At 48.5% G+C, this 12108-nt stretch overlaps 1 protein-coding gene across 2 annotated transcripts in view; it reads right to left on the bottom strand.

Moving 5' to 3' along the window:
- Positions 1-3251: 3251 nt before the first annotated feature.
- AXL (AXL receptor tyrosine kinase) overlaps positions 3252-12108 on the bottom strand; it is a 72136-nt gene continuing 63279 nt past the window's right edge. For both annotated transcript variants that reach the window (XM_078868211.1, XM_078868212.1), the window contains exons 18-19: positions 9649-9785; positions 3252-5946 (exon numbers count right to left, since the gene is read on the bottom strand). In XM_078868211.1, coding sequence (XP_078724337.1) covers positions 5442-5946; positions 9649-9785 — 642 coding nt within the window. In that variant the 3' untranslated portion in view covers positions 3252-5441. The remainder of the gene's footprint in view (positions 5947-9648; positions 9786-12108) is intronic.

The raw sequence follows: 12108 nt of genomic DNA, 5'->3' as shown, positions 1-12108 counted from the left end.
CAAAAAGTCAGACCCCCCCCCCCCTCAAATATGACGTCACAAAGCTCTGCCCCCCCCCCCCCCAAAAACCATATTTCCATTTTGAAAATAAAAAATGCTTCAAATCGCTTTAAACTATTGTCATTGTAGTGCGTATTTAATGTGGCGCTGCACTCTGATGTTGTAGGAGTGTTGTTATAACAATTAGTGTTGTTATAACAATTCTATATTTATTTAAAGTTGCGCATTTTGATGTGACGTCACATTTCTCAACCCCCCCCCCCACCCTCGTTACACATCGTCACAAATGTCGAAGCGAATTAAATAGCAAAGACAAAGATCCCGCACCCCGTAGCCTTCACAGACTGTTGGGGCAAGTGCTGGCAGCGAGCACCTATGAAGGTCGACACGGTGAACGCGAGGCGGTGTTGTGGCAAGCAACCACGCCCGGCCGCCTTTGTCTCCCCAGTGGCCATGATAAAGACACCACACCGGGCATTCATTTGAGGCTGAGTAGACCTATGGGGAGGCCCAGGACCGGCTCACACACTCGTCACTGATGTTGGCCGGGAGCGGTTTTGCAGCGCGGCGCTCCACACAAACACTAAGCACGCGTAGTTAGGAAAGCCTTACATAAGCACCGTTTGCATATGAACCATTACCATTGTTTTTCTTTGTTTGTTTCAAAGTCTCACTTTTGCCCGTCTCCTTTGCGCCATTAGCTTAACAGCAGAGGTGTGGACTCGAGTCATGCGACTTGGACTCGAGTCAGACTCGAGTCATGATTTTGATGACTTCAGACTCGACTTGGACTTGCCTCATCTTTGACTCGACTTGACTCGGGACTCGAGAGCAAAGACTTGAGACTTACTTGTGACTTGCACAACAATGACTTTGTCCCACCTCTGCTTAACAGAACAGCATATAATCTGGCACATCATCAACGGCCGTGATCTTGTTCACCGCTATGGATAAAGTCTCCTCCACATGCCGGCATCCCGCACGGCAGTCCTGGCAATGCTAAAATCCGCCTTCTGCACGTGCGCTGAAAGAATAAATCGCTCCAACCTTGCGAATGAGAATGATTGTTCTTCTTGGTTCTTTCGGTAAAGTCACGTAGAATGGAAATAATAAAATAAAACATAATAAAATAATTCTCACGACGTTTCAGCCACAACGCAAGCAGCCGTCCTCGGGTGAAGACCAGGTCTGTCGGGGAGACAGCGTCTACGTGACTTTACCGAAAGAACCAAGAAGATGAATCCCTGCAGTCACGAAAGCTTTAAATCGAGAATGATTGTGTTGAGCGGGCCGTGTATTTTACACCTCGGCCATTCAGGGCTATCCTCCCGAAATTAAACCGCCTTCGAATAACCTCACCGTGACACGAGGGCTCTCGGCTATTGTCATTCAACGTAACCACCCCATATTCACGGTGACAGTAACCTTTATCGAGTGGAATAAAGTTATTTAACACGAGGCTCAACACCTACGAAAGTTACAATACACTAATTGCAGAGACATGAATACATGGTGACTGAAAACCATCAAGGATGTACCGCTGTTACGCGGTATGACAGGATGATGCATCACAAATAGACATCGCGTAGCCCAAATCAATGTCATTACCAAAGAAATAAAAACAAACTCACAACATTTACTCATACGACCACCAAGCCAGCAAAAATGGCGTAAAACACAAATAACACAATCAGGATTCAACATGCTTCCCCAGCACTACAATCTAAAAATCTGAATGTCACGAAAGAAAGTTTAAATGAATCTTACATGATGCAACGTTACGTGCTGAAGCTAGTTTTACTTCAGTTAGCTAAATCGCCCTCCGATCACACCACACGAAAAATGCGAACGTAGCCGGATAGGCCAGCTAGAAGGCTCCAGCGTGTCAAAGAATACGCCCAACACGGCAAACTCGACATCTGATTGGTTAAAGAAGATGACAATCAACAACATCGTCCCCATTTGCTTCAACAGCAGAGGGGATTCACTCGACATTCTGAAGGCCCTCGGGGTAGATTTTTCACCCGGAGAGGCGGAGACAGCAACACAGGTGGAAAATCCGATTGGATAAAAACTCTCATTTATATGAGCTGCACTGGAAGCAGCGCAACCGAGGGAGAGAGCAGCAATGAAATGACGTTAATAGACTGATGGGAACGAACTTTGTAAAATACATATAGCATTCAAGAAAAAATATATTAAATTATGAAAAAAAAGTTCTGATTCTGACAATCTCTAGGCCAGCAGAGAAGGCTTTGCTGGCCCTGGCGGTCAGCCTCTGGACTGTTGACAATTTTACTTTTAATACAAATGAGTTGATGTGGTACTGCAATATAGGTTTCATTAGTGCAGGGTACGTCTAGTGGGTAACTATTCACGTGCAGATTTGAAACTATTAATCAGGACATAATTGAAAATGTAATTCTTATAGTGCAATCCACTCTCTTTCTAGCTCTCTCTGGACTCTCTATTGATGCTTCATATTCTTGGTTCTTTCGGTAAAGTCACGTAGAAGGGAAATAATACAAATTTAACATAATAAAATACAATTCTAACTAATTTTGAGAATTTTATTTTATTGTTTTATTTTTATTAATACAATTCTCACTGTAATTTTGAGAATTTTATTTGTTTAATTTTATTTTATTATTTCCCTTCTACGTGACTTTACCGAAAGAACCACGAATATGATTCCCTGCAGTCACGGAAGCTTTAAATCGAAAAATCTCTATGTGCCATGCAGAAGAGCTATTGCCTGAAACGTCACCTTACATATATTCTTCTTAAGACAGTGTTATTGTCGATTTCGTTGTATTTTTTTAAATATTATATCTCTATGTTACATGCCCTTTGGGGTGCATTGTTTATATATTTCCACTTGATAATCTACTTTGTTGAGATATCATTAGTGGCTGGGTCGCTTCTGAAAAATAAGCTAATAGCTTAATGGGCTTTACCTTGTAAGATAAAGCATAGTTTAGTTTTATTTTATACAATTTTAAAGCGATTTTTTACCTTTGCACTCCTTTCGTGTTTTTTATTGTTTGTTATTGTAACGTTATTACTCGCCCCTAGTGGACATCTGTGAAAGAGCTTTATAGCTCACCAGATTCCTCCAGTATAAATATATGTTCTGATTCTAATGCAGGAGCATCACCGAAAAAAATGACAGTAATAATCGGATTGCCAAATCAAAAAAAAAAGTCTAAAAAGTGTGTTTTTTCGGGGAATACAACAAAATACACAGTAGCAACATTTGATTTATTCTTTATTTTTCACGTGTACAAAATTTCGAATGTAAAAAATGTCAAGAGTTGACGGTTATAAACAATTGAGTTCTAAATCCATGACAAAGCATTGGCTGTTAGTACAACGTTGTATTTACAAATCACGTTGGATAATCTTACGTACCAAAATATTTTTTTTACAAAGATTATACATTTAATTTTCACTATATCACAAACAGCAACCTGTAACAGCTTGTCATGAAGTACATTCTTAAATACAGATGTGCAGGGGTTTAAGGGTTATCCTCTTATTATGCGCGGGATTTTCTGCGGGCAGCCTGAATTTTCTTCCATATAAAAATAAAAAACTCAATTTAAACAAATGGATTTGGCCAAATTCTCCTGGAAAAGACCTCCCTGAAAAAAAAAACCAGTACACACAAGGGGCTTTTTCCCAGGTAAATAATTATTGAAATAATTTTTTTTTTTTGAAATGATCATTTATTTTACCAACATAAGAACTACATAGGTGGCTGTGTTTCCGAAGGTCTCATTGAAATGCCAACATATGACACGTGACAAGATGTACGCAGTCGTATCAGCCATGATTTATCCACTGCTTGATGAAGGCAGCCCCAAAGCTATGCTGGTCGGTGCGAGTTGGTCAATGGATCAGGGGAATGGGAACCAGGACTTGTTAGGACATCACTCGCCACTGCTGTTAGCTGTGTCTGGGACTCAAACTTAGATTGATGGTTTTTCCTGGTGAAATGTACGAACCACTGCTTCACCCTATTCTGGATGTAAATTAGTTTAATTAATACTTCATTTTGTTCATGGCCTGTAGCCCTTTGAGTCTCCGGCAGTAATTGGTCAAATATTTCTACAACATTCTGAAAAGACTATTTTCTGATACACGAACATTACAATGAGGGCATTACATGAACGTCTATATTAGTGCAAAATGCAGACCACCTCACTGTAGTGGTTGAAAGGTATACACTGGCAATGTTACATTGTGCAAAGTTTGGTTACAAGAATCATACAAAATTACACGTACATACGAAATAAAAACAAGATTAAAAAAAAACCCCGTGACTGATTGTACAAAGCAGGGTTTAAGAGAATCAAGATTGACTTTTTAATAACCGATGATTGATGTGGTTAGATAAAATCTATCGGTAATTACCGTGAAAGCTGCATATACATTTGTTTTGTAGGCGACACAAATTTCTGCAACAATTACCGAACGTGATGAAACATTACATGAAGTCGGGCAGTTATTTTTTACATAAAGCGACAATTCCACCGATGCATTTTAAATTTGTAATTCTTTCGTGGACTTTGTTGATTTACGCTCCCTCTGACAACGAACGCTCCATGGAAGTTCATCTCAAACGATCTGAGCGGAGTTCCTTCATCTTGTGCTGTGGAGGACGTTACCTCCCATGGATATAATATAATGCTTGCGCAACGACCCACACGCACAGAAACAAAACCATTGACAGACAGCATGCAGTTTGAGGCAACGCAAGCATTTCGTAAGCAACCGTGCGCCACACACAGCCGCGCAAGTTTCCACGCTTGTGTTGCCGTGCACAACCCTCCGATGTGTTTTCGGGTTGTACCGTGGTGCTGTTTTTTACACGTTGTCTGACGTTTCGCTGTCAGACATTAAACAGTGCCGACAAGAGCGTAATTTGCAGTTTACCTGTAAGAGTATAAAAGGCAACGGTAGTAGAGACCGACATTGGGCTTAACGCACAGACTCTCACATCCTCTGTTGATCTTGTTTTGCCATCTTTATTCATTTCCCTTGCTCGTTTCAACAAAAATAACACCTGATGACACTACCCCAAGTCGTCAGCTTCAATACGAGCTGTAAGTCACTCTCTCCCCCCATGCGGTGAATCTTCAGCGTCCTAGCAGACCGACGTCATGCGTGGCATTTAACAGCCGCAAACGCATGAACTTGCTTGTCCCACAGACCCTCGCGTCTGTCATTTCCGGCACAGAGAAGAAGCAATCGAGTGTGAAGGCGGTGCAACTGCCACCCGGGCCCACAGGCCAGAGGGTCCCGGGTCGCCGAGAAACGCAGAGAGTGGGGGGTGGCGGGCAGGTTCAGGTGCCACCCCTGCCCCTCATCTCATTCCTCGCACCCGGGGGCCCCCCCCCCCCCCCGCGCCACGACCACGTTACTGCACTCCGTGGTCATCACACCGCCTTGTCGGGGACGGTGGCCGCCGGGTCTCGCTCGGAAGCCTGCGCCTCGCCGGGACCGTTGGCGGCGGCGGACGGCGGCACAACGTAGCGACTCTCCGCCTCCGCGCAATCGCCGGCGCCCTCGCAGTGCACCGTCGCGCACGAGGCGACGGGCCGGCAGCATCCCGCGGCGCCGCCATCGTCGCCGCAATCGTCGAGGTCCCCAAACGCGGCCACCACCGTTGCCGCCGCCGCGTCACCGCCGGCGCCGTGGTCCTTATCCGCGGCGCACCACACGGCCCCGGCGCCGCCGATGCCGCCGCCACCGCCGCCGCAGGCTCCGAGCTCCGAGAAGAATCCGGTGGCGGCGGAGGCTCGGCCCCTGTCGAGTTGGTCCGCGTTGACGTAGAGCTCCTCCGGGAGGGACTTGGCGATCTTCTCCAACTCGTACCGCAGCGACGTGAAGCTGGGACGCTGCGTCGGGTCCAGGTGCCAGCAGCCGTACATCAGGTCGTACCTGCGGCACACAAAAGACGGAGAGATCCCGTGTGTCACCACGCAAGGACCGATGGGGAAGGTGCCGTCGTCAGCGAGCGCCTATTCAAGGCCGGCACGATGGACAAAGTGGTGCGGCGTGGCCAACACTACGCACACCGTGCCGAATTTTTTTCACCGCACCAGGTACTCGTTCAAGGCTGAGTTTGACACAGGGGAGGCCCAGGACCGGTTCAGATATCCACCACGGGAATGGAACTCGGGTCGCCGGGTTTGTGGCACAGCGCGTTAACCGCTGCGACATGAGGGGCCGTACGTGTGGGCGTGTGTACACTCACGGACATTCGTCGTGGGGAGAGTTTCAGAGTATGGTGCTTGCTACTTTGGTTTTCCATACACATGCAAAAGCACTTATATAAGGAACCGGCTTTCCTAAATTGAGATCCTCCTTAAAAAAAGTGGGGGAGCAAGGGGTGGAGGGGGGGGGGCTTTCTCTGAGCATTTCTGTTGATGTGTGGGAGGCAGCAAGAATGTCTGGAATAAAAGGAAACTCACGAGGGAGTATTCAGTCACTTTGGAACAAATAAGAGCACTTGCTGTACTGTCTCCTGCAACCACTTAATGATGGACATGATGTACGTAAGTTGATCTTTCTTTGCAGCGTATGTAGCCAACCGCGCCGATCGTTTGGTTTCTTACAAATCCTCAACACAATACGATGTGGACCGATTCGGCGGCATCAAGATGCTTGCACCGAAACAGGGGGCATGTCGATTTCATAGAGAGAGACAAAGACAACATTCTCCCCTGTATAGTCACAATACACTTTTTGGGCAAGTGCTGTGAGCGAGCACCTATGAAGGCCGGCACAGCACACGAGCGGGTGGGTGGCCACCAGCACCACGCCCTGGCCGCCTTATTCTCACTCGTGGCGATGTCGACTACACACCCGCACCCCGCACTCATTTAAGTCTGAGTCGACCTAGGGGAGGCCCAGAACCCATTCAGATCATCGTCACTGGTGTTCATGGCCGTGAGCGGGAATAATACTCGGGTCGCCAGGTTGGTAGCGCAGCGCGCTAAACGCTGCTGCTGCTGCTGCTAGAGAGACAGACAGACACACCCACCTAGAGGCCTGTGCCATTAGCACAACCCAAAGGAAACGAGTCGGGGCGGTGGAGTGACGACCGTAGGGGGCTTCGGGGCTTCGAAGCCGCAGCGCCTACGTGGCACCGAGGAGTAACAATCCTTTCCAGTGGCGTGCGATGTTTCCAATTAGCGGCACTGTAGTTTCTCCGGCGGGGTATGCATGTATGTGTGGGGGTGAAGCGCAGCGGTGGCACAGTGGGTTCGTGCACCACGCTCTGAATCAAACAACCTTAAAAGTTTGATTCCTGCCCACAGGTTGTCATCGGTGGTGAGCGGTGGCCTCACCAACACCCACGGCTGACACGTCAAGGGGAGGCTTTCATCCAGCAGTGGATTGACGAAGGGGCTGTAAACTAGTATGATTATTTTAGGGTTTTATGCAATAGTCTGCAAGCATTTCCGCACGTCTGATTGGCAGGGTTGACTACGTGCGGTGCGAAAGAAGTTCAACATACATACGAGCATTGATACATGCACATGAGAGTGTAATATTTACAATTTTCCAAATAAAATGTGAATGTGATCATATTATGTTGCATTCGATATCCACCATCTGCACTTCGAATGTGTTTTGAGCCTTAGGGAGTGGAAACTGTTTTATTCTTTGAAATATTTCACTCGGACCGATCCGTTGAGATGGAAAATCCCTTTCAAGGTGTGCGTCCAGGGTGCATGCAAATTGTAAGCTAATTTATGTTATACAAACAATTGAATTAAGAAACTATCTATTAATCAATAATAGTATAGGGACTCTTCTACTTACGAATGAGTTCCAGGTCTGTTCGTAAGTCGATTTTGTTCGCAAGTCCAATTTTACTCCTGTCAATTACAAACGTGTTGTACGGCGTGTACACAGAACACGGGGAATGGCTTCAAAAGTTGTATAATCTCCTGTAGATGTAGATGCCACTGGTTCCTCATGTTCTGTAGATGCCACTGGTTCTTCACGTTCTGCAGATGTAGATGCCGCTGGTTCTTCACGTTCTGCAGATATAGATGCCACTGGTTCTTCACGTTCTGCAGATGTAGATGCCATCACCGCCATCTATTGCGCGGCGGTTTAACTTACGACTCTCGGTCCGAAAAGGCAACTGGACATACGGGCACGTTTGTTCGTATCTCTAACAGTTCATAAGTCGAATGTTCGTAAGTAGAGGATTCCTTATAATGGTTTTTCCAATGTCCACAGCTTCGAAATTTGAAAAAAATACTCGACAATCATCCAAACCCGACTGCCAACACTTGGCAAGACCCTCCAGAAAATGTCACGAAATTTGGTGATCGAGGCTTTCCTGGGCACACCAAAGCCAAAACAAAGCCGAAACAAAGCAAAATAATGGCCGCCAGTATTGCCCGGTGCAGATGCACCGGCCGCTTTGTACCACCAGGTGGCGCCACACGCACGGGATTTGTACTGCCCTCCCCAGCAGGGCCAGGGGAGGGGGGCATGCAGGGATGGGTGGGTGAACTGGAATTGACCACCTGTGCACCAGAGGTCGCAAACGGGTTTTGATTCCTTACCCGGACCCGGCCGCACCAGGTCGCAAACGGGTACCCGTACCCGGCCGGGTATCGGGTTCGGTACGGGTATCGGGTACCCGATTGCGACCTCTGCTGTGCACTCTGCCAGGCGCTATTGCCCTCCACCCGACCGTCACCTAATGTGTGTTGTGCGTGTCTGTACTAAGAAGGCCAGGCGTGGCACGCTGGCCACCCACCCCCTCGTGTGCCGTGCCAGCCTTCAATTCACAGCACTTGCCCCAAAAGTCCGTTAAAGGCTATAGGAGGGATCTTTGTATGTTTGTATGTATGGGGAGTGGTAGTTCAGCGGTTAGCGCGCCGCGCGACAAACCCGGCGACCCGAGTTCAATTCTCGCTCTAGGCCAACACCGATGACGATTAATCTGAACCGTTCCCGCGCCTCCTCTAGGTCGACTCAGCCTTACATGAGAATTACCTGTCGTAATGTGGAAATCATCAGCAACGGGGAGATAAAGAAGACCGTGCGTGGAGTTGGTTACCCACCCTCTCGCGTGCCGTGCCGGCCTCCATATGTGCTCGCTAAGAGCACTTGCGCCCAAGAGTCTATCAAAGGCTATATGGGGGATCTTTGTCTTGGTATATATGTGACCAGTTCACGTGGGAAGCTGCGTGGGTTGTGAACGCCCGTCCTGACTGAGATGACACTGATGATGATGATCATGGTGCCCTTGCCAACGCAATAAGTTAGTTTCTCAATGGGTTTCTACATGAGCCTGTGTCTCCGTGCGAATCTATGACTCGCCAAATGAGTCTTTGAAGTGAACATGTGAGACTGTGGGCAGAGGAGCGACGCTCACAACAACGAGCGAGGCGGTGCCAGAGCGACTAAAATGCAGAAAGTTGGCACAGTGGGGAGCAGAGTTGGTGCGTCTGCCAGTCATCTCGGTCAGTCAACCCACGGCACCAGGGTCTGTTCCGTGACCTCCCGCCAGCGAGCCCTCGACACTTCACGTGGCCTCAAAGCGCAACTCGAGTGGCACAAGCGTTGTGGTGATGTCAAAAGCGATTTTAGCGGCTGTTGCTGTCCGCTCACAGTTGGTCGAGGCAGTCCGGCGGCTGCTTGAGTCGGTGGCCCTGCTGCAGGTAGTCGTAGATCTCGTGGTTTGCGATGCCGGGGTACGGCATCTGCCCCCGCGTCGCGATCTCCCACATGGTCACGCCAAACGCCCACTGCGACGACAGTCAAGGGACAGAGTTCCGCACGTTTTAGGGGCGGCTTCGCCGGTCAACGTTATTCAGAATCACGCGTGTATCCATCGCCGCAATGCGTTTTAGGCTTGCATTATATACCTAGTAAACGCGCAGCGTTAGCAACACGATGGGCCGACATTGGCACCAACCGCATGGCAACGATGGCCACCTGGGTAGCTGATCGCAGTGTCTATGGTTTGAAACAGCCGGGTTATTATTCGCGGAATGACGACACGCAGCAAAAGCGGCGTCTTTGCCAATCCACGCCTTTTCCAATCCACACCTACTACCATGGCGCACGTCCGATTAGCGCGGTTGGCTACGTACGGCGGGAAAGAAGATCAACATACCTGTACATACATACGTGGTCACATGACCCTCATAATGATCCATATTTGCGTGGGAAGGCCCACGGGAAGCCACCAGGAGGCCAACAACAGCAATGGATTGAGAAAGGCCGCATTGCGCACCGCGCTCCGAACCCACAGACCTGAAGTTCGATTCCCGGCTGCTGCTAATAGTGGGCGAGTGATATCCGAAGCGGTCGTGGGCGAATCTCCCCTTCACCAACCCGCACTGAAGTATGGACAAACAACGTCCCCCCACCCCCACCATGACACGACACGGCGTGACGTTAATCACCCAGGCAGTGTGTTTACTTCGCATCAATCACAAAAGTGGCCGCTGTCATGGACTTCAGATCAATACTTCCTGTATTGGATATAACCAGGTATGAAGAGTCGTTCCCACCCCCCCTCCCCCAAGTTAGCCAAGCACATGGGTCAGGCTAACTATAGGACCCATCAACAGAGCACCGAACGGGTCAGACCGGTCTCGGATGAGATTAAAAAAGGGAGCGATTGTGCTCTTCACTGAATGAGACGGCGGTTTTCCTTCACCGCTCCCTTGAAACGAGCGCCCGTGTCAAATTAAAGGCGCAGGGGTTGTAACCCCGCTCCTATTCTTGCATGTGCAGACAGACGGCACAAAGGGGGCTTTTGAGCTATAGGAATGGGTTTTCTCTCCCCCTCCCACCCACGTGCGGTATACAATGCAGGGGGAGCGGTGGTGCAGCGGTCAGAGGCACAGAGCAATGAGCCCAGCTACCCATGTTAAATTCCTGGCGAAAATCTTGGCTCAAATCATGGCCAAAAATTTTGGCGAAACTCATGGCGAACATGTGTGGCGATTAAACCCGACTCATTCGGGCCCGAAGCCACCGTTACACCAACCCGCAGTGACCAGCGTGGTAAAGTTTACTCGAACAACTCCCATGACTGGGGAGGGCCTGTAATCCAGCAACTGTGGAGGCAGCGAGGGTTGGTGGATGACGCGCACACACACACACACGCGCGGATGTTGTGAAACTCCCTTCGCGTGGGCGTTGAGGAGGAGCCGTACACTGGCTCGCCAGGAGAAGGCAGTACAGAAAGTGGGCTAATCGCCATCCCTTTGATCTATTTATACGGGGATAGCGTGTTGCCCCCTCGCATGCGTGGGTTTTCTCTGGGCGCTCCGGTGTCCTCCCACATGTGTCATAATAATAATAACAACATAAATCGTACATTGAATGAAAACATCTTAAAATAAAAAAGCCAATTCACGACTTTCACGAAAGTCCCGAATTGGCTTCAGCTTCGCTTTCCTGGATAAATAATTAATATGAATAATGAACTCATATGAATAAGTGGGTTGACATGTGGCTGTTACAATATGCATGTATGTATGTTGGACTTCTTTTGCTTCGTACGTAGCCAACTGTGCTCATCGAAGGTGCGGGGGGGGGGGGATAAGAAACAAGAAACACAAAACGCAGTTCTAAAGAAACACATCTTCAATCTACATGATGATTTAAAAGTGCACAGCTCCAGTGGCTACTGAATATATATATCAGAAGGAAGAGCGTTCCAGACAGCCGCAGAAGCGCATCTGAAAAAGGACAATGCAGTGATCGCCTTTGTTCGATGGCTAGACAAAATATCATTCGTGCACAATGTATAGCATGCCCGCTCTATAGCATGCCCATGGCAGCCAAACACATGCACGCACACACGCGATTCAATGTTTGAACAATCGTATGACCACAGTATTGGTTCGCACGAACAAGATCCTTTATTTAGCCTTGAAGATTGTTGGGGCAAGTGCTGTTAGCGAGCACCTATGAAGGCCGGCACGGCACACAAGAGGGTTGGGTGGCCAACACCACGACCGGCCGCCTTTGTCTCCCCAGTGGCAATGTTTACACACCAGGTACTCATTTGAGGCTGAGTCGACCTAGGGCAGGCGCTGGATCGGTTCAGAT

This window comes from Lampetra fluviatilis, chromosome 25 (assembly GCF_964198595.1).
Source record: "Lampetra fluviatilis chromosome 25, kcLamFluv1.1, whole genome shotgun sequence".
NCBI classification, from domain to species: domain Eukaryota; kingdom Metazoa; phylum Chordata; class Hyperoartia; order Petromyzontiformes; family Petromyzontidae; genus Lampetra; species Lampetra fluviatilis.
The sequence above is the reverse complement of the archived record's forward strand: the minus strand, read 5'-3'. Positions and strand labels throughout refer to the sequence as shown.